The following is a 23,458-nucleotide window of genomic DNA, read 5'->3' as shown; positions in this document are numbered from 1 at the left end:
CCTCTGCCCAGCCTGAATGCGCGAGAGCAATGAAAGCATGAGGTGAGCAAGAGTGGAATGGACGAGCAACAGCGTAGGGGAACCAAAGCCTATCAGTTCAACTCCTTGGACAGACAGACCACTTCTGGACACAAATCCCACACATTAACACATTTCTCAAAACAAAACAAATCACGTGAAATAGAAGAAAACCACCACCAGCAAGTCATATGAGCAATTATGTTCCAAATGTGATGGATTTATTTTACTCTGATGCAAAACCAAAGATTCCACTACAGCACAGAGACCAATATATTAAAAGGTCATGAAAAAGTGGTGTGGGACATGCAGGACATAATGTACAAACTGGAGGATCGGGTCATTTCCTTTACAACGTGACACACACTGTCATTGAGGAACACATTTAAAATAACACTGAGGAACTGAACTGAAATGTGGCACAAACATGACAACTTCCATGCATGCCTTCAAGTACCTCCCTTAGGATGGACTGGCAACCTCTAGTCTTCAAGTGTAGGGAGGGTTACAATTCTTTGGAAGAATAAAAAGTTCACACTTTTGAAATTTCACAGAAGAATTTTAAGGCCAAAACAGTGGGTTCATTTCTCTTCACCTCCAGGGACAAATCTGATACTCTACTCAAAACCAGATTAAGCTTCTAGTTCAAATCCCAACCCAACCTTATGACCGCCTGCATTGAAGTTCTTTCCATCGATTAAAGCTGAGAGGGTCAGTTTGACTCCTAGAAAGAAGAAAACACTGCAGTCATTTATAACAACTATTACAACCAAATCTGAATTTTCTATAAACAATGGATGGAGTCAATGGCATGGATTATAGCTCGGTCTAAGAGTTACAAGCATATGGCTATTCCTAAATCTACTGTGGGTTATCTAGAATTAGCTGTTCTGTCATGAGTAAAGCATGATCACGACAAACTTGACGTGGAGTTCAGGGTTAAGAACAATGATCGACCAAACTTACAAGCCAGAGTAACCAAAACTATAGTCAGAAATAGAGAACTATTTTTTAAGTGAAAGTACCTGGTCTCTTTCACTTTCTGTCTGAATAACCAATTGTTATAAAATACTCTGAATGAACCTTCACTGAAGACTATTTTCCTTATACTCCTATCCCCTTCCACCCAACCCCACTGTTATTCTTTTACGTACCTGGCCGAAGGGTCTGAGTATATCCAAGTCCAATCAGGCTGGCATTATTTACTTTAGCCTAAGATTGGGAGATGGAATAGAAACAGTTAGAAAATTGTCAACTTCATAATATGGAAGTCCAACACAACCACCATTTCATACACCACGTTTCCAAAGCTGAAGCACCTTAGGACCAATCTATACTTACAGAAACTGAAAATTTATATGAACAAAAAGATAAATTTTTAAGCAGTCAGTAGGAGTGACAGGGATGGTAGGAACCTTGAGAATGCCTGAAAGGAACCTTAAAGGCCTCAAAACAAATTTTTCAAGAACACTAGGGGGCTAGGACTAGAACCCACCTTTCCTGACTTCAAGTATTGTACTCCTTTCTCTATACAATGAGCTACTTCATGAAAGGTAATAAAAAAAAATGCAAACCACAACTATATCATCATATCCATTTACAACTTAGATGAAACCCTAAGGGCAGATCTGTAGTATATTCTTACAGATAGAGAAGTTCTACAATCCAGCTTGTATTTAGCAGCAATGCCAAAGCGGGTGTTGTTACTGCCAGCTGTCCAAGCAAGATTTATTGAAGTTTCGATCTTCTCATTAACCTTCTGGTAGATAGAACCCCCAAATTCAGTGCCATCATTCCTGTTTTCAAGATAAAGGGAAAAGTTATAAATATCTATTTGTACCATTTTTATGATATGGAAACAATTTCTAAGGCTATCTAAACAAGGATCTCATTTGCACCTAGAGATTTCGGCCAACTTCTAGCACAAATTACTACTAAATAAAGTAAGGGACTAAATCTAGTTCTGCAATTTATAAGCACTTTATTCAAAAGTGTGACACTTGATTCATTAACTTGGGTCCTAGATACGATGTAAATTTCTTTTACACAATTCAATGATGCACAAAGGCAGACACCTCAGGCAAATATGACCTAAAGGTCTGAGATTTTCATAGAATTTAGCATCTTCAAAGTAGAATTCAATAAAGATTCTGCAAAAACCACAAAAATATATAGAGATACAAGTACAGGAATAAAGCCAATTCTGGATTTCATTTATTACCCAGTGCTAGAGTTAGAACACACCCTCCCTACAATACTTAGAATGCGTTACTCCAGAGAAGTACATAAAGTATTGCTTCAGAGTATCCCAGAAGTTAATCCTTGAGTTTTCATGGTTTTCTTGGGAATACTGCTTCATCAATTGCAATGCCTGTCTATACCAATGCTTGACTTTGCTTTAGACATCAGAAGTGAATTAGATACTTCCTGAGAGCCTTGTTGCTGAAATGTGGGCTCTAAGCCAAACTCAGCATATAAGTGCATTATCTTCCCCCCAGTGTGGGACATAACTCCAGGGAATGAGCCTCCCTGGCATCAAGGATTACTACCTAGGGCCAACTAGCAATGCAACTGGAAAAAGACCTTGACCAAAAGGGGGAAATGGTAAAGACTAATGAGTTTATATGGCTAAGAGACTTCAAAGTGAGTCGGGAGGTCATTCTCAGCAGGATCTCATAGGCTGCCAAAGTAAATATTGCCTCAAACAGCAGTGCTCCTGAGGGCTCTGGAAACATCCAACACAATAGGCAGGGATGATAGCTCAGCAGTTTGCCTTCTGCCAGTGGACCCTACTTTGGAATTTATGTTCCCCAGTGTGAAAGAGCTAGACTCAGTTGTGGTTTCCCTACACATGACTCTTCTGCCCCTTATATTTGAACCTATAGTTAGTATTAGTTCATAGGTTACATCTAAGAGACTTAAATCTTTGGGCTTTTCATGTGCCAGTTGGACCTTAAATCTCAACAGAGTTGCAACACCTACTCTCCAGTTCATTGGACTCACCCAGGACAACTAACAAGGAAATGATGATGGACAATGACCATCCCAAGGAACAGAGAGTCTACAACTGCAAGCAAGATAGTCCCATCCATCTGCCCCATGGGATCTAAGCCCCCTCTTAATTAGAGGTGGACTGGGCATTACCATTCCAGAATCCTCAAGGATTGGGGAATAAACGATGCATTAGAGTAGACTTACTGTTATTCTACTACAGATTGATTTTGTTATTCTAGCAATGGAAGAACTTTTGTCATTGAAGTGGAGGCAGTGGCCACCAGAGGTTCTGAAGGGACAGAAAGGGGAAAAATAGGTGTAATATGGAGGCTTTTTTGGGACACTGGAATTGTCCTGAATGAGAATGCAATGACAAGATACAGGACATTATATATCGTGTCATAATTTACAAAATTGTGCAGGAGAGAGTTTAAACTATATTGTAAACTATAATCCACACATAGTGGCAGTGCTCCAGTATGTGTTCATCAATTGTAACAAATGTACCACACTAATGAAGGTTGTTATTAATGTTGTTAATGTGGGAACATGTGGGAGGGGTAGAGAGTGGGAATATAGGAATTCCCTACATTTTTTATGTAACATTTATGTAATCTAAGTTGTTTATTTTTTTTTAAGTATTAAAAAAAATAGTGAATTAGAAAGTCTATCAGACAACAATCTACAACACTTCAAAAACACAGCTCACATGCCCAGTAGACCAAGTCATAAAATACAATGTAAAAATTCAAATTCATTCAGCCAACAAGATGCAGCCTACGTAATTGAATCCTTTATTAGGGATAGCTTGGATTAGCTGGGTGCTCACCACAGGTACCTGAAAACCTCCACAGAATTCATGAGGATGTTCCAGGATGCTGAGATCAATTTGGTGGTTGTTCTTGGTGATCGAAACAGACCTGCTTCCAGATACTGCCAAGATGAATAGGGCCCCAGAGAAAGCAGGAATATATACTGCCAAAGGATCCCTCATATCAAGAGATGACCAATGCCTGAGGCTCTCTCTGTGCCAAGGGTTCTTCCACGGATTCTAGAGGTTCCTTGAAGTTTGGAGTAAAGGCTGAGAGGCCAGTAACTACCAGCAGCACAGCACTGTCCACCAAGTGCACCTAACCACCTGGTAATGTTTTGTTGACTATGAAAAGTACAATGAGGTTGAGTATCCACCAAGGCATAGTAAATGTAAGTACCATCACTTAACCTTCCTCAGTCTGCTAATGGCTACCAAGTTTTTGGGAGATGGCACTGGCACTAAAGAAGGAATGAATTATAAACACTCACACATGAGTGTGCAGCTGGAAGTCTGCAGCCTTGTAACCCAGGGCGAAATTATTCTGTGACAGTTTGGATTTGGCTGTGTCAAAACTCATCTGATAGCCAGCAAGCCAACCTTCAAGGGCCAGTACAGCCCAGCCATAGATGGTTGGTCCAGAAAAATCTATATCAACGTTACTACCAAGACTGAAGCAATCCCGTTTATATGAGGCCTTCAATTTCCCACTCTTCTTTCTGTAATAAACAAACAATAACAAAAAATTATGAATGTAACACGAGTTTCTACTACTTTCCAGGAATTTTTAGAGTAAAAGCCTCTCTCCCCCAATTTAAATATTATTTTGGTAGACTGCATACATATAGTAATAATATTTCAAATATTATTTGACAATCTACAACACTTCAAAAACACAGCTCACATGCCCAGTAGACCAAGACACAAAATATAATTTTGTTAGCTCTACAAATATAATTTTGTTAGCATTATAAATGTATGTACTACTTGTACCTATTACTCACTACAAAGTCACAAGATAGGATACTTTATCACTAATTTTATAAAGGGATGGAGAAAAGTACAAGAATATAAGAAGGAATAAGGTATTTCAGCACCAAATTAATAATCTGAAGATGTAGATACAGATATACAAGAGACCAAATCTCTTTTAAATGTGTCCAAATGTCCCAAGTGCCACAAAACATAACACCCAAAACTAAATTATACTATTATGGTGGGGAGTTTACTTTTTTCAAGGAAAGGACTGAAAACACTAAATAGTCCCCTTCCTATTACAACCAGGCCTTTCAAAAGAATATTTGTCCTACAGATAACTGAGGTAGTGTGGCAGGAACGATACAACCTATTATAGATAAGAAGAAATGCCACCTTCCATTTACCTAGCACCTTTGTCCTTTAGATAATTTTGGCCTGTTAGGCAACACGATCCCCATATTATAGGTGAGGAAATTGAGGAAGAGAAGCTGGTGCATTTATGGAGGCTAAGAAAGCAAGTCAATCCCAGAACTACGTGTTATACTGTTCTAGAACCAAGAGGTTATATTCTTTCCTTAAGAAATTAACTTCTCAGCAGAACACCACATCCATGAATTTTAGAACACAGTATAAAAAATACCTATGGCCTCAGACCCTTCTAGTTCCTAGTCTTTTTCTACTACTCTTTGGAATAGATTTATAATTTTTTGTCCAGTCTTTTCAATTTTCACATCTAAATTTCATCTTGCCTCATGTCAGTCTTCCTTTATCTTCTCTATATGCACAAAGTCTCTAGTGTTACTAACAGCAACTTCCTCAGCACTTCCTGCCTATAAGCTTTTAATTGCGCTCCCCATTCTAAAGCGCTCTATCCCTTCAGGCTACAAAAGCATTTCAGAAAATAGAATTGGATAATTACCCTGTGTTCGGTACAAATATGGTATCAAGAGTCACTTTCAACCCTTCAGCCAACTGAAAAGTAAAGATTTAAATTAACATGTTGGTAATTTTCAATTATTTTTTCAACCTAAGAAACCGATTCTAACGTTTCCCCTAACTCCCTATATACAAAAAAAAAAAATGGAAATTAAAGAAAGCCAAATATTAAACTATGTAACACATTTAACTCCCCATCCTTTCCTCTCTTCTTCCCCCCAGCCTTCATCATGATTCTATCCTCCCCCAAAAAAACAGGTTAAAATTTATAGGTCAAATCCTATTATAACAAATAGCATAAGTTACAGTACAAAACAGCAAAATTGCAATATAAAATAATCTTAATACTCTCTTAAAATTTTTGTAATGTGATAACCTGACATTCAACAAGTCAGCATGTATATCTTTATATGATAATGTACATATAGATATAGTTTTTTAAAAATGGTGCCCTTAACATCGTGGGCACTTGACAAATACCTGCTGATATACTTTCTCTTTTAAAACATTACAGAATGTTTTAGAAACATTTTTCTGTGTAGCCAATTTTTCAATGATTACAAAACAAAACAAAAATTTGTCTTGTTCTGCTTCCCCAGGTAGAACTGACCACTCTCTTGCTCTCGCACTCCTTCCTATGTATATTAATTAAAGAGCCCGTGCCACTTTAAACAAAAAAAATCATTGCAAATAGTTTGGTCTACTCAAGACATACCAAATAAGGCCATATGCAGAGAAAAAAATATGGCTACTAGACAAGTTACTATAACATCTTCTTCAGATTATATCTGGAGCTTGTTCATCTTTGAATCTGCAAAAAAAATTTAGCTTACAAATAAAACTTTTAGTGCTCTCTCGTACCTTATTCTCCAAAGAGATTTCTGTCCCAAGAGTATTGTCTGTGTTCCATTTTTGGGTGAAGGTAAGTCCATAATTACAAATCTTATATTTGGTCTCTAGGTTACCTGTTGCTTTCCCTGTATCAGTGTAAGCATGACCAGAAGTAGAAAACTCCTGGCAAGCAAGAAAAGAATACTTTAAAATAAGTTCACCAAGTAGGAAAAAAAAATCATTTCAGAAAGTAATATTCAATGCATCAGAAACCAATAGAATTTCCTCTCTGCCATAGCCTAGCACTCTCTAGTCACTTATTTCCTGCTTTCCTTCTTTCTTTCCAGTCTCTAAACATTTTATAACCAGTTTTATGTCTTTCCATTACTCCACCTGTCTTATCAATATTTCTCTTTCCCTATACTCTCTTACTAAATTGGAACCTTTCATTTCTACTTTAAAAGTATCTTTATTGAAAATAAATGCCTTTACAAAAAAAGACAAAAATATTGAATCTTAAATATTTAACTTCCATGGCCTGAAAAACATTATGGTTCTCCATCAGACCTTTCAAACCATTAGTTAATTTAAAAGTCATTAAACATTCCAAAATACTAGAAGCACTATAGCCACTTCCCTCCCTTTTAATAGGGTTGGAATTTTATTGCATTTGTCCTCAAGACTATGTGCAATTTCAGCATAAACAATTCCAGTACTTCAAAGTATCTGTGCATTTTTCACTACAAAATGGAATGTTATAACTTATTCCTCTTTCCCCCTTCTCCTCAGTCTAGCTTTTAAAGTGCTTTTTAACAAATAGTTATTATGAATGCCTTAAAATATATCCTCTTCCCTGGTTAAGTGTCCTTTTAGTCATATGATGATAACAATCAGAAATAGATCTCCTTCTAGGGAGAAGCAAAAGTCAACACCTGTCACTATCAATCTACAAAGCATCAAAGAAGAACACTCTGATTGGCCCTATTTTTAAGGAACATTTCTGAACTACTGCCAACGGTAATGAAATGCTACCAACCCTCACCAGTTCTTTTTCACTGCCTGCAGTATGAATCCACCCTCTAACAAATACCCTGCTGTCTTAACTCTAGTTCTACAGGCTGATGAAACAACTGGGAAGCTAAGATCTGTTTATCAACACCAGGCAGAAAGCTCTGACAGAGACTATCATGCTGCACATTTAGGGCAAGGCCTTAGTAAAAGTGATAAAATGTTAGTCACGTTTTACAGTTCTTTTAATTCTTTTAATATGATAGTCATTTTCTTTTACTAGGTCCTACTACCCAGTCTCCTATTTTCACATTTACCTCTCACATATTGGCCAACTATATAGCAAATATAAACCTTAATTCTGTTGTTAGGGAAATTTTATACACAAAATTAAGGTAAAGAAATAACAATTCCACATTTCTCCCATGTTATCATCATCATTTCTTAGTTTGAAGCACTGTCAAAAATCGAAAATACCAGAAGTACGAATCTCAAAGAGAAGGCTAGGATTTTTCTCAGTCTCAGGATCCCAATTGCTTCCATTTCTTTTTAATTACATAATTAGGTCAAACATGTGCAAAATACATATATACATGCATATAACATCTACAAGCTCTGCATTAAATGCTAGCAAAGAACAGAACAATCACACAAATGTTACTCTTAAATAGATGGCATATGCGTAAACTATCAACAAACAATATCTAAGACATTTTGAGCAAAGGATGAAACCTATCCTAAATTCATACCAGAGACCACAAAGCAAGTCATAAAAAAAGCAAGCACACAAATATGCTCTTTTTTCCTTACCATCTGAATGAAAAGTCCCAAACCACAGCAGCATGAAAGGGAGATAAAATTTTAGCTGATCATTTTTAAACATGAACCTAACTTGAGCAAATTCTAAAACCCTACTCAAAATGAGCCTAAATTCTCCATTTTAACAGAAGCATATACACAAGCTTAGCAAGATAGGTACATATATATTTACTTACCACTAGAGAAAGTCAGGGAAAGATTGATAGTGACAAACCAGGAGTATAGAGTCAGAGACAAAGTGTCATAAGAATTCCACATGCCTCTTGTCCTTCTAACTAAATCACTATATCCAGAAATAAAATTTTTATTTGATTAAATACCAAAAAAGATGTGGCCAATGAAGAAAATTCAGAGAATGAGGTGAACATAAAGTTAATCTATTTGCTGAGATTTACTGAATGAAAGCTCTAGTTAATAGCCTTTTGAAAATACCACCATATCCTTTACTAGTTCTTAACTTCCAGTAAAAGACTGTATGAATCAGGATAAAAACTGTAGAATTGTCTACATGCATTTTTTCTACATTTACTTCAATTAATCATAAAAGGACAGAGACTAAAATTATTTTTTGTAGAAGGGCAATAAAACTTGCATGAACCTATTATAATAGAAATAAACTTTTTAGTGACTAAATATTCATAAAAGTATAAGGATAAGACATGGTTAGGATAAGACATGGTTCAAAATGTGTAGGCTCCTTTGAAAAATTCAACCTAATCGTCTATGGGTTTAATTGGCTGAGTAAGGATGCTCACTGGAAATCTGAGTAGGGCAAGGCTTAGAGAAGATAGCACAGTGCCAAACATATGCGGTTTCACATAACGAGAGTGAATAATGACTGTTAAACAGGTTCCTTTAAGTTAATTATCTATTTAAAAATATATTAGGTACTTACCACTCCACTACAAGACTTGGTTTTCAGATCTATTTTGACCATGCCAAACCCTAGACACATACACAAAAAAAACACAGTAATGTACAAAATGTGACAGTCACTCATTTTTGCCACCTCAGAAATTAAAATAGTCCACAGTACCATCCATGTGAAAAATACACAGGAGAATTCCAGGAGATAATGATTAATAACCAAATAACTTAAGTATAATATTTAAGCCCCCAAATTGAATAAAGGCTTACTTTAAATATATAAGTTAAAGCACAAGCTAATGAAAGGAATATGCACCATTCCAAGTATCAATATTACTATATTATGCTGATATATATACAAGCTTAAAATATACAATTAACATTACTAGTTAACAAGAAGAGATCAAATGCACAGAATATAAGCAGAGAAAAGATTTAACAATTAAAAATTATTTGGGATCAAAGAATTGTTACTCTAAAGAAGTCAAAAGCTGTGTCTCTACTCTCAGGAAAACACCGCCATTATTTGGAAGGAGGAAAAAGAGTATACCTACTTTGTCCTCAAGGGTAGCCAGAGGAGACAGAGATATTATAGATTTATATAACTTTATATATACGTGTGTGTATATATAAAATTGCTTTTATTGTTTGTAAGGGACTCTAAGAAATGAAGTCTAATAACCTGTTACCCCTTAAATCTTGTGAAGTAGGTTAATGTTGTCTTAATTTCATTTTACTAGCACAGTATCTTGCACATAGTAGGCATTTCACCACTAATCTCAAACCCCCCAAAGTGGAAATTTGCAGTAGCATACTTACCATATCCTTTGTTGAAGACATCTTTGGCAGCCTTTCCGAGGTCACAGTAAGCGGGTGTGTTACACATATCTTATAAAGAAAAATGGGGCCAAAGGAATAAGAATAACCATTTAGTATTCATTCCACCATAGTTTTCCACTGCTTAAGAGAAGGCATTCTGGTCCTTTAAAAAAGGAGCTTTCCAGAACACTGGAGAATGAAAGAATTTTCTCACAAAATCAGAGGCCATTTTTCTGATTGCATTTCCAAAGGGAAAAAAGTTCTCACAGCCTGAAGGAGATGCTTCCGAAATTCACCTCAGAAAAACCTTTCTCAGGCTGGTATAAAAAGCCAAAGAACTGTGTGAGGCAACAAGGTAAATTTTTTTTAAGAAACTCTAAGAATAGATGCAATCAAAACCTCATGGTTAACCTTGTTTCTCTAAAATTCAGTTCTTAAAATAAGATTAATGTGTTGTCACACAAAGCTGTTTTTTAAAATGAAGTGCAGGAACCATACCTATTAACCAGAGGTAGGAGCAATCTGTTTACCAAAGACTGGTGTAAAGTCTGAAGTGAAAGCCTTCAAAAACCCAAGGTGCCTCAACTTTCCACCTCGCCTACCTAGGATTCAGCCAGCTTTTCAACTGCCAACAGAACGCTCACATCAAATTCTCAGCAGCCACCTGCATCTGCCTTTGCTCTCTTTGTATATGGGCAGTCTTCTGCAGCAGGGTCTGTTGTCAGCCGTGCCTAACGCTAATGCCATGCCTAACCAACTACGGAACCACCTCCAGCAGCCTCCTTGGCCCCGTGATGATACCAGAGCGCCAGCGAGCACTTGCTATCCCTATGCCTCAGCTACATACACATTCAAACTGCAATTAGCCTAACTCTTAATCTGGCTTTCTGCTAAACACATGACATGATATACATTTAAGATGACACTGCTCAACTGTGAATGTATTTAAAATTTATCCCTGAACTTAAATCTGTCAAATATATCAGACACTAGGCTATAAAGAGGAAAGAGAGTTTCCATACTCAATATAAACATACTGAGTCAAGATAGTAAAACTCGGCTCTAAGCCACAGGGTTTCATAGTTCACTTCTAGAGCAATTATTTTACAGTTCAATCCCTTGTACTCAAATGATGGATTCTAGACTTTCTACACATTTCCAATTCTAATTTGATGTTATCAGCCTCATAATCACAACTGATGCTGGTATCTGCTGAAATTCTGCCAGAAATCCTGTAATTTGGGAGGTTAAGTATAGAAAAACCAACACTCTATATTCAAGTGGAAATGTTAAGGCTTTATAAGTCTGCTTTTTCATTTAACCCTTAGAGAAGACAGGTAAATTGTTTAGAAGCACCCATACATACATCTGTGGAACAGTTACAATCTTTTGGTATTCTGCCTTATTATTTTTCAAAACTACTGCCAGAGAATATGCAAAAAACGAATAGCTGGTTTAGTTTCCTAACTGATCTCAATTCTGCCCAGTTCAAGCTTACTTCTGATGGAAAATACCCTGCTGGTATGATCAAGCAAAAATCAAGGAGACACAGAGACTTCACGCGACTCGCGAGTAAAGCTAAAATCACATATTTCCATTAACTCTACAAAATGCACTTATTGCTTGTTGATATGCACAAGGTACTGATGTTGCATTAGATGCAGAGGGGGAAAAAGGGCGTTAACTAGGCAATACTGCTTCAGACAATTACTAACTTGACATCAACTAAAGAGCCCCCTTGCCCCCCATTTCTCCCTTTCCACGGTGCACGTCGACTCGCTCTCGCCCTGAGGAGGGGAAGCGCTCCTGTGATGTCTGGTCTTTTCGGCGAGGACGCGGGACGCGGGGGCGGGGTGGGAACGGGGTTCGAGGAGTCAACTTCCCTGGAAACCAACCTCCTCGCCAGCCCGACGCCTGCGGAGAGTCCTGTCTGCACACCAGGAGGAGCGGAAGGGCGAGGGCCCGCGCTCAGGCACCGTCCGCCGAGGCGGCAGGAGGAGCCAGGACCCCGACGGGGCCGGCGCCCCCTCTGCCCTCCCCGGCCCGGCCCGCGCCGCGGCCACGCCCCGTTAGACTGCTCCCTCCTTCCCGATCCCTCCGTTACAGCCGTCTCCCCTGGCGTCGCCGTTCTCCCGCGACCCGCCGGTCCCGTGGCCCCGTCGCCGGGGGTGGGGGCGCGGGGCCCGCGGCCTCCGCCCCTCCTCACCTCCAACCCGAGGGCCGGCTCGGCTCCGCCAGGGCAACGCTGAAGGTCTTCTTCAAACCAACGCCGTCCGCGCCTGCGCGCCCGCACGCCCGCCGCGGCGCCTGCGCGCTCCCCGCTGCCGCCCCGCCCCGCGTTTGCGCGGTAGTGTCGCGCAGGCCCGGCTCGCGGCCAGCCGGGGAGGCGACGGGAACAGGTGGGCCCAACAAACCCCACCAACTGCCTGGCGGCGGGCGCGCGCATGCGCAGAAGGACTCAGCGCGCAGGGGGCTGCCGGGGGCGGGTGACGTGGGGCTGGGAAGGAGCTGGGGACCGCACCCTGATCCCGGGAAGGGGTTCGCTCTCGCGAGATGGCCCCGCGGCTGCTAAATACTGTTACCGTGGGCGCGGCCACTCAGGCAAGGACAGAGGACGTGGGGCTGCTCTGCGGATCCTTCGCAGAAGTTTCCAGAAATCCCATCTCAGGGTGAATGTGACCCTTAGGTCATCTCAGCTTAAAGATGAGAAAACGTAGGGCCCGAGGGGTGAGTGACTTATTCCCGATCACGCAGGCGTGGTGGATTAAAGCGAAGAGGCGAGGAGCGGGGGGAAAGTGCCCTACGGAGCACCAGCGAGTCCCTGCCGAGGAGATGGCGGCGGAAGAATCGATCTGGGTAGAAATGATCGATGGAGACTGGACAGTTTCAGAGTATCACCCCAGAGATTACTCACTAAAGTACGAAGAGAAAAGGATGCTGTACACCAAAGAAATCACCCTCACCCAAATGATCAAACCTTACATCACCAGGGATGGAACAAGCAGACATGCTGTGCCCCCTGAGGTGACGCACAGAAAAGAGCATGAAGATCGCGATGATGGATGCAGGCCATTATTATGCATTTTGTTGAAACCTGTACAACTCTACGGGGCACAGTGTAAACCATAATGTAAACTATAGACCTTGGTTAGTATCAGTGCTTCAACATTTGCTCATCGGTTGTAACAAATTAGCACACTAATGTAAGATGTCAATAATACCGGAAAATGTGAAAGGGGGAAGGGATGGGAATCACCTATACTTTTTTTTTATTCCCCCCTCCTTGCGACTTGCTTGCTGTCTGCTCTCTGTGTCCATTTGCTGTGTGTTCTTCTGTGTGTCTGTATTTATTTTTACAAACCCCCCCCCCCAACCCTTGTGGCTTGTTTATTGTTTTGCTCTCTGTGTCCACTCGTTGCGCACTCTTATGTGGTTTTACTTGTCTCCCTTTTTGTTGTGTCTTTTTGTTGCGTCACCTTGCTGAGTCAGCTCTCTGCGGAGCTTGCTGGCCGGGCAGAATCCGCAAGCGCACAGGTGAGCTTGCCTTCACAAGGAGGCCCTGGGACGCGAACCCAGGGCCTCCCATATGGTAGACGGGAGCCCAGTCAATCAAGCCACAGCCGCTTCCCTCCCCTATATTTTTTATGTATCTTTTCTGTAATCTGAAACAGCTTTAAAAAATAAAGTTTATTATGTGAGGAGAAAAAAAAGCACAAAGGTAATATTCTTGTCAAAAGTCTGTAACTTGTCTCTATTTGTGAAGAAACAATTGGACAAATCCAGATTGAGAGACATTCTACAGAACAATTCTCTTGAAAAATGTAAATGTCATGAAAAATTAAGAAAAGGGCTTGTTAAATGTTCTAGATTAAAGGAGACAAAAGAGGGAAGCAGATGTGGTTCAAGTGACTGGGCTCCTGCCTACCACACGGGGGTGGGGAGTCCTTGGTTAGGTTCCTGGTGCCTCTTAATGAAGACAATGAGCTGGTGCAGTGGGCAGTGTGGGGGGCTGACCCAATAAGATGGCACAACAAGAGACGGAATAAGAAAAACATAATGTGAGACACAACAAAGCAGGGAGCAGAGGTTCCCAGTGACTCAAGAATATGGTCAGGACGGCAAGCCGTCACGACAGGCAGGCATGGCAAACTGCTGTGACAAGATGACACAATAAGAGACACAAGAGGGAAAACAATGAGGGATACAACAAGGCAGGGAATGGAGGTGACTTAAGCAATTGGGTGCCTCCCTCCCACATTGGGGTTCCCTGGTTCAGTTCCTGTTGCCTCCTAAAGAAAGGAAGATGATGAACAGACATGGGAAAAGATAAATGAATAAAATAAAAATAAAAAATAAAAAATAAAAATAAGACAAAAGAAGGACCTGACAATAAAAGCCATGTTTGATCCTAAAATTGGACCCTGGGTTAAAAAAGAAGGAGCATTATCAGACTAATTAGGAAAATGGAGAAATTTGAATATAAACTGTGTATTAGTATCATAATGTAAAGTTTTCTGTGGGTGATAATTGTATTTGGGTTATACAGAAATTTCCTTGCTTTTAGGAAGATGCATGCTGAAGTATTTAAGAGTGAAATGGCATGGTCTGCAACTAATTCTGAAATGGTTCAGGAAAAACAAATGTGACAAAATGTTAACAGTTGGTGGATCTAGGTAAAATGTATCCGGTGTTCCTAGCACCATTCTTGAAACTTTTCAATGAGTCTTAAAACTTTCAAAATAATAAAATTGGGGAGAAAAATAACACAAAGTCTGTGGTGTTCAGCCCGAAACACCGTGCTGCTTACTTAAATCAATAGCCAAATATTATTTGCCTGCAGTGTGTGTAAAGCATCTCAAGTTAACCAAAGATAAATAAGAGAAATGCCCCCAATGGATGCTTAATCTAAAACTTGGATGAAAAACTGCCAAATGAGGCAGAATAAATGTCATAAGTTTAACATAATATGTTAAAAATATATATATATGTATGTATAACTTAATAGGGTAAATAGAATGAGCTTTGGAGTCAAAAGCTGGGTTTGTGTCACAGCTCTGCCAACTCTGTAGTCTTAGGCAAACAATTTAACCCCTCTGCCTCAGTTTTCACATCTCTAAACAAAACTAAATAATATCTACCTCAGAGGACTGCAGTGGGTATTAAATGAAGTAATATATCCATAGCCCATAATAATCTACATGGCATATGGAAAATGTTCATTAGTTAATAATTGATGAAGATTAATACAAGTTTAACAGCTATAGAGGTGGAAACCATATTTATTCATCTGCATAGTATTTCTCAGCGGACTTGTTCATTAGAACCACAACCTCAGCCTGTATTTTTGCTCAGATCTGGCCTTGTCAGGTACAGTTGTCTGTAAGAACGTAAACAACATTTTGAATGGGAATTTGGCAACATTCCTTCCTTCCTCTTCTGTTATCCAAAGGTCTTTCTTCTGAAAGGACCTGATAACACCAGTTCCAGATCATCCAGAGAGACCTGCTTTCTTTCCCAGCACCTGAAGCAGGAAGACAATGAAAGAAGCTGGAAGGAGAACAGAGCTGTGGAGGAGGGGATCCTTCCTTTGTTTCCTGTCCCTCTGACCCTGTCAGTTTAGTGGGAATCCAGCTTAACGCTTTTGATACACTATTTCAGTTTCTGAGGCTGCTCAAAGCAAACACCATGAAGTGATTTGGTTTAAACAATGGGAATTTATTCACTCATGGTTAGAGTCCGGGAAAATGTCCAACTGAAGGTGGAGCTTTCTTCCCAAAGACCAGCTGCTGGCGATGCTTGGGGCCTCTGTCACATGGCAAGGCACATGGCTCCATCTGCTGGTCTCTCCTTGCTCTTCAGGATTTTGTTGCTTTCAGCTTCTTGCTACTGTGGCATTTTTCTTTTTTTCCATCTGAATTTCATTCTCTGATAAAGGACTCAGGATTAAGGCCCATCCTGAAAGAGGTGGGCCATGCCTTTACTCAAGTAGCCTCATCAAAAGGTCCTACTTACAATGGGTTCACAACCACAGGAATGGATTACCTTGAAGAATGTTTTCTGGAGCCCATACAGCTCCAAAGCACTCACAATTCATATTAAGACAGGCTCTAGCCACCCCAGAAACTATGCCAGAAAATGACAAGAAGTTCTCTCCTCCTGCCCACACTGGGATCTAAATTCTTGGGAAGCATAGAAAGCACTTCCTCAGTCCAAATCATGATAGCACAGTATTCTCCCTTTATAAAATTTACAGAATTATAGAATTTTAGAGCAAACTCCTCATTTGAGAGACATTTACAGGGCTCCACGCTCAGAGCTGAGGTAAGAGGTAACAGCCCAAAACATCATTGCCCTGTGTATGCAGAAGCCAATGGAGATGGGTGTTGTCGTTACCCGCTTGAGTCAAGATAACCTGCTGATCTGCCTATGTGGCCTTTTTAAAAGAAAGTATCAGAAGGTTTATATAGTTTTACCCTCAGAATCAAAAACAAGAACATGGAACAAAGCTCCACTATGAAGATCTGGTTGCTCAGCTGCCCTAAGTATAAGATTCTGAAATCAAACGTGTTATTTAATTCCTGTTTCTTTAAAGAGAAGGGGCCCACGTGCTTGTTTTCAAGTACTCCAAAATTTTGGTGTACTTAGGACCCCCTAATGAGCAAGCAGCTAATCAAGTCTTTGAAGAGGGGGAGGTGGCAAGTCAAATCTCTGGGCCTTCTACAAGGAGGTGGCCGAGCACAGGGTGGAAGCACCTGTGTCTGGGGAGGTGACTCCGAGGAAGTGATGGCCCAGAATGGACCAGACGTGAATGACTTCTAGAACAGTGGGAAAGAACAACCAAAGACTTACGTTCATCATACTTTTCACCCTGGAATTCCATATATAGGGATTTATCTCAAGGAAATAGTCATAGATTTATGCAAAGATTTATCTTGAATATTTTGAATGATTTATAGTAGCAAAAAGTCAAAAGCAACCTAAATGGCCAATACAGAGGATTCACTAAATAGATTGTAAGAGCCCCTATTCTGGATCATGGTGTAGATGGTATAGCCATTAAGGTAAGTTCTGATCATAGTAAAAGGTTCAGTAAAAAAGAGAAGAAAAAAATTTTAAGGGAAATAAAAGTGTGTGTACAGGGGAGCAGATGTAGCTCAGTGGTTGAGCACCTGCTTCCCCTGTACAAGGTCTTGGGTTCAATCCCGGGTACTTCCTAAAAAAAAAAAGTGTTTTTTTTTTTTAATTATTTATTTATTTATTTTAATTACATTATGAAAAATATGAGGTCCCATTCAACCCCACCGCCCCTGCCCCCACTCCCCCCACAGCAACACTCTCTCCCATCATCATGACACATCCATTGCACCTGGTAAGTTCATCTCTGAGCATCACTGCACCCCATAGTCAATGGTCCACATCATAGCCCAGACTCTCCCACGTTCCATCCAGTGGGCCCTGGGGGGATCTATAATGTCCCGTAATTGTCCGTGAAGCACTATCCAGGACAACTCCACGTCCCGAAAACGCCTCCACATCTCATCTCTTCCTCCCGTTCCCCACACCCAGCAGCCACCATGGCTACCGTTCCCACACCCATTCCACATTTTCTCTGTGGACATTGGATTGGTTGTGTCCATTGCACACCTATGTCAAGTGAGGGCTTAGATTCCACATGGGTACTGGATGCACTCCTCCCGCTTCCAGTTGTAGGCACTCTAGGCTCCAAAAAAAAGTTTTATGTACAGAGTTTATCTGGTCAATAAGATGGAGGATCGAGCCACACCAGTGCTCTATCCATGTCACACCTAGAAGCTTTAAGTAACAAGAGCTGGCAGAACCATCTTTCTTAAGGTTCCCAAATCCGTTAAAGGGCCACAGTAACAGGGCAGGTGTCAAATCAAGAAAAGGTAACTTAAAAACAGTAGGACCAGGAAGTGGCTGTGGCTCAAGCAATTGAGCTCCCATTTACCAAATGGAGGACCCAGGTTCAATCCCTGGAACCTGGTAAAAAGAAAAAGTGAAAAAGGCATCCCAGACCTGTCGAGAGAGATGCAGGCCCCGGTACAGTGAAGCGATGCACCAAAAAGACGATGATGCAACCAGGTAAAGAAAAAAATATCTTTAAAAAACAGTAGGCTCTTCTCCTCGCAGTGCACTGACTGGCCCTGTCCCAATCCCCTCCCCAGCTCAGTGTGGACACAGGTCCTAGTTCTGGAGGGAGCAGAGTAACCCTCTTGCCCATACTGGAGCATGTATGTCTGTGCTAAGCAATCTGGGGCCAGTCTGAAGGACCGGACCAGGACATTTGTCATGGGCTCACTGTCCCAGAACTTGCCCTGCATGTAGAAGGCAGCTCACAGAGCAGAGGTCTTCTATAGAATGCTGGAGGAGAACACTCAAATAGCAGCCTCCCGTTTGCAGGCTGTGCATACAGTGCAGTGCCGAGGACTGTGCAGAAATGCTGTTTCCTAGGAAAAAGGAGCTATTCATATCCAAGTAGATGAGAGAATTTCTAGGGCCATGCACATTCCCAGAAAAACATGCATGTGCACAAAAGACCAGGCAAGTCCCTATGCTCATGCCTTGGCCTATTCTCTAAACTTATCATTAGACAGCAGAGCTCACACAAGGCCATCTGCAAAGACCGAGAAAGGAGTCTTCCTTCCTTCCTTCCTCCTTCCTTCCTCCTTCCTTCCTTCCTCCTTCCTTCCTTCCTCCTTCCTTCCTTCCTTCCTTCCTTCCTTCCTTCCTTCCTTCCTTCCTTCCTTCCTTCCTTCCTTCCTTCCTTCCTTTCTTTTTAGCTCCTGGCATTCAAGGAAATCTCTATCATAACACTAGCTAGATACAAGCTTAAGGAATAGTCTAAATTTCACATTAAGCTATCAGATATCCAGGTCGCAACAAAAGTACACAAAACTTAAAAAGAAACAGGAAATGATGGCTCATGCAAAGGAGCAGGATAAAGAATTTAGAAACCATCAATGAGGAAGACCAGAGCATGGACATACCAGTCAAAGACTTAAAAAAAAAAAAGTGGTCCTATTTATGTTCAAATTGCTAAAGGAAAACAGGGGCAAAGACATAAGGGAGAACAGAGAAATTATAGATGAACACAAAGATAGGGTCAGTAAAAAAAAAAAACAACTAGTAATTGGAGCTGGCTGAAGGAAGAATCAGTGAACTTGATGATAAGACTATTTAAATTATTCAGTCTGAGGGGTGGAAGGAAAAAAAGAAGGGAAAACAGAGCCCAAGGAACTTGTGGGGTGCCATCAAGTACACTAGTATATGCATTGTGAAAGTCCCAGAAGGAGAAGAAAGGAGCAGAAAAAATATTTGAAGAAATAATAGCTATAAACCTCCCAAATTTAACTGTCTTTCAAAAATGAGGGGGAGATTAAGACATTCCTAGATAAACAAAAGCTAAAGTAGTTCTTACCACTTGACTAGTCCCTATAAGAGATGTTATTGGGCAGGGGATCTTAACCAGGGGTCCAGCTTGAATTGAAAAAAATCAACTTATTATCTTTATTTTCTCTGACCTCTAACTGAAATCTAGCATTTCTTTCACTTATGAATGTATGCAATAAATTACAGCAGTATTCATTTTATATCACAGTGTAGCTGTTGCATATCTCAAAAAATCACGTATGCTCATCCATACTTCAAAATTATGATAGTTGTTAGACCTGATGCTAGTTGAGTGTCATAAAACTATCTGCTGCTACATTCTGAGATGGGGGTCCATGCTTTTCACCTCACTGGAAAAGAGTTCTGTGGAACAAAAAAGATTAAAGAACCCCCATTATAAGGAGTTCCTTAGCCTGAAAAAGGACACTAGATGACAGATTGAAGTTGCATGAAAAATATAGATCTCCAGTAACGGTATCAACATGGGTAAATATAAATGCTAGTATTATTGTATTTTTGGTTTGTAACCCTATTTTTTACTTCCTATAGGATCTAAAATGCACATGCAGGGAAACGGACTTTGGCCCGGTGGTTAGGGCGTCCGTCTACCACATGGGAGGTCCGCGGTTCAAGCCCCGGGCCTCCCTGACCCGTGTGGAGCTGGCCATGCGCAGTGCTGATGCGCGCAAGGAGTGCCCTGCCACACAGGGGTGTCCCCCGCGTAGGGGAGCCCCACGCGCAAGGAGTGCACCCATAAGGAGAGCCGCCCAGCGCGAAGGAGGGAGCAGCCTGCCGAGGAATGGCGCCGCCCACACTTCCCGTGCCGCTGACGACAACAGAAGCGGACAAAGAAACAAGACGCAGTAAAAAGACACAGAAAACAGACAACCGGGGGAGGGGAATTAAATAAATAAAAATAAATCTTTAAAAAAAAATAAATAAAAAAAAAATAAAATGCACATGCATAAAAAGTAATGATAAATTAATAGTTTTGGACTTACAATGCATATATATATATGCACTTTGCAATGCAAAATACACAAAGGTAGGGGAACAGAGAGGTACAGGAACATGGTTTATGTACGCTATTGAAATTAAGTTGGTATCACACCAAACAAGATTATTATAGATTTAGGGTGCTAAATTTAAGCCCCATGGTAACCACAAAGAAAATAGTAAAAGAGAAACATGCACAGAAAAATGAGAAGGGATTTTTCTAAATGGTTCACTACAAAAATGGACAAAGAACTTGAATAGACATTTCTCCAAAGAAGGTATACAAATGACCAATAAGCACATGAAAAGATGCTCAGTATCTGTATTCGTTTCCCAGCTGCTAAAACAAATACCACACAATGGGTTGACTTAGCAACAGGAATTTATTGGCTCATGATTTCAAAGGCTAGAAGGCTTGCTTCCCCTCAGGGTCAGTACCTTCTGGCTGGCTGGCAATGGGTGGCGTTCCTTGGCTTGTTTGTCACATGGCAGTGCACCTGCCATGTGACATCTTTTCCTTTGTCTTCGGGGTTCCATTGACTTCCAGCTTCAGGCTGCTACTCCCTGTGGCTTCTTCCCTGCCTATTTCCTTTGCTTCCGAGAACTTCAGCCATATTAGATAGAGGCCCACCCTCGTTCAGTGTGAGCACACCTTAACTAACAACCTCCTCAAAGGTCCTATTTAAAAGGACCACAGGGCAAGAGGCTGGGACTTGAACATGCCTTATGTGGGAAACACAGTTCAGTCTTCAACAGTATCATTAGCCATTAGGGAAATGCAAATGCAAACACAATGAGATACCGTTTCACACCCGCTAGAGTGGCTACTATTGAAAAAAATGAAAGTAACAAGTGCTTCAAGGATGTGGAGAAATGGGGACGTCAGCACACTGTTGGTGGCAAACAATCTTGCTGAGAAAAACAGCTTGATAGTTCCTCAAAAGGTGAAACAAAGAACTACCATGTGACCCAGCAATTGAAAGCTGGGACAGGTATTTGTACCCTGATGTTCATGCAGTATTATCACATGTTAGGAGCAACCAAAAGGCGCATCAGCAGATAAATGGATAGCATAATGTGGTATATACATGCAATGGAATATTACTGAGCCCTAAAAAAGAATGAAGTTCTGATACTTGCTGCTATATGGCTGATCATTGACATGTTACATGATATGTCAGACACAAAGGGACAGATATGTACGATTTTCTCATATGAAATTGCAGCTAGCAATTTCATAGAGACAGAAAGTTACTGGAGTGGAGGAGCTGATTGGGGTGAGTGGGATGTCAATGCCTAATGGTATAGGGTCTCTGTTTAGGGTAATGGAAAGTTCTGGTTACAGATGGTGGTGCGGGTAACACAGCATCGTGAGTGTGGTTAATCCCCTCGGCAGTATGCTTGGGAGGGGTTGAGATGGGAGAGTTCATGCTGTATATATGTTTCCACAATGTAATAAGAGTTAGGGAAACAGATTGTGGCTCAAGTGATAGGGCTTCCACTACCATATGGGAGGACCCGGGTTCAATCCCTGGGGCCTCCTGGTGAAAAAGAAGAAGAGAGAGCGTGCCGGCACGGCGAGCCAGTGCCTGCGCGAGTGCCCGTGCCGTGAGCCAGTGCCCTGTGCAAGTGAGTCATGCAGTAAGGTGACGATGCATCGAGAGAGACGAAGGGAGAGTCAAGGTGAAGCATGGCAGAAACCAGGAACTGTGGTGGCACAACTGACAGGGAACCTCTCTCCCCATCAGAGGTCCCCAGGATTGAATCCTAGAGGAGAGAAAATGAGAAGAGAAGACAACACAGCAAAAAATGGCAGGGTGGGAGGAGGGGAAGGGGGAAAATAAATATTTTTATAAAAATGTAAATCGAGTCAGAGACAATAATAACAAAGGCAATTCGGGATCCCTGACTGGATCCAGTAATGGAGGAGAAAAACGCCCAGGAGGACATTTTTGGGGACATGTGAAATACTTGGAGCACAGTCCTAAGCTTTACATCAATGTGAAATTTCTTGAACTTGATAACTGTACTTTAAGGTGGTTGCGTGAGTGAATATTCTTATTCTTAGGAAATGTATATGGAAGTAGTAAGGGTTCAAGGAGCATAATGTATACAACCTACTCTCTAACATCTAGACAATAGATAAATAAAAATATGGATGGATGGGTGGTTAGATAGATGGATAGAGTGATATGGCAAATGTGGGAAAATGTTAAAGGCTGGTGGATCTGGGTGGGGGTATATTGTGCTTCTCAGTATGGGTTTGTATTGTGTCCGCAGTTGCCCTGTACATTTGAAATTATTTCAAAATAAAAAGTTTTTTAAAAAAAGTATACATACACGTACTATAGATAGCAGTAATATTATATCGATGCTCTTCCATCATTTGCAACTAATGTCATGACAATGTAAGGTGGAGGGCGTGGGGTGATGAACGGGAATCCTGCATGGAATGCATGATTGTTTTGTTAGGTCACAACTTCTCCAATAAAAAAATGATATAAACAATAATAGTAAAATTAAAAGTGTATACACAGTGTAATCCCAATTGTGTGTGTGTATGTATGCATATGTCGGGTGGGACATTTACTTTAGGAATTAGCAAAGGAATGATTCGCATAAGCATCAGTGTATGTCTTTGATGAGGAGAAAGTCAGAGAGGTGGGTAGAGGAGGTAGCACATGGATAGATAGAGTTCTTAGTAATGCTTAGTTTGAAGTTGGTGATAGATTACATCCTATCATAAATAAATTGCTTAATCAAATGCTGTATATACATGTGTATATGTACGTGCATAGAAAAGAAATCTGGGAAATTTTGACAAAATTCAACAGCAACCATTTCTACGGGGTCAGAGAATAAATGGTTTTTATTTTCTTCGTCCCACTTTTCTGTCTTTTCCAACATTTCCAAAATGAGCTCGTGTTTCATTTATAACTATAAAAGTTGAGCTCACTTTCCTAAGATGGG

The 23,458-nt window shown here is 40.7% G+C and overlaps 2 protein-coding genes across 6 annotated transcripts in view; one reads left to right on the top strand and one right to left on the bottom strand.

The window, feature by feature from the left end:
• The window catches only part of SLC20A2 (solute carrier family 20 member 2), a 138,504-nt gene extending 118,030 nt beyond the window's left edge, over positions 1 to 20,474 (top strand). For 3 of the 4 annotated variants that reach the window (XM_058290117.2, XM_058290114.2, XM_058290115.2), the window contains exon 11: positions 20,042 to 20,399. In XM_058290117.2, the coding sequence (XP_058146100.1) occupies positions 20,042 to 20,359 (318 nt within the window). In that variant the 3' untranslated portion in view covers positions 20,360 to 20,399. Of the gene's footprint in view, positions 1 to 20,041 lie in introns of all 4 variants that reach the window. The other variant, XM_004481703.4, reaches the window with a different exon arrangement.
• Positions 206 to 12,422, bottom strand: VDAC3 (voltage dependent anion channel 3). 2 transcript variants are annotated; one of them, XM_004481699.5, is made up of 9 exons: positions 12,288 to 12,422; positions 10,082 to 10,150; positions 9,291 to 9,340; positions 6,599 to 6,751; positions 5,721 to 5,773; positions 4,315 to 4,542; positions 1,664 to 1,814; positions 1,173 to 1,230; positions 206 to 742 (listed from the first exon to the last, which is right to left on the bottom strand). In XM_004481699.5, exons 2-9 carry the CDS (start codon positions 10,146 to 10,148, stop codon positions 651 to 653), a joined length of 852 nt encoding a protein of 283 aa, XP_004481756.2. In that variant the 5' UTR covers positions 10,149 to 10,150; positions 12,288 to 12,422; the 3' UTR covers positions 206 to 650. The 2 variants fall into 2 exon arrangements, with proteins under 2 accessions (XP_004481756.2, XP_058146107.1); XM_058290124.2 differs by lacking the exon at positions 12,288 to 12,422 and adding an exon at positions 11,977 to 12,131.
• Positions 20,475 to 23,458: the final 2,984 nt, after the last annotated feature.

Source organism: Dasypus novemcinctus, chromosome 29 (assembly GCF_030445035.2).
Source record: "Dasypus novemcinctus isolate mDasNov1 chromosome 29, mDasNov1.1.hap2, whole genome shotgun sequence".
In the NCBI taxonomy this organism is placed as follows: domain Eukaryota; kingdom Metazoa; phylum Chordata; class Mammalia; order Cingulata; family Dasypodidae; genus Dasypus; species Dasypus novemcinctus.
This window is presented reverse-complemented; position numbering and strand designations above follow the sequence as displayed.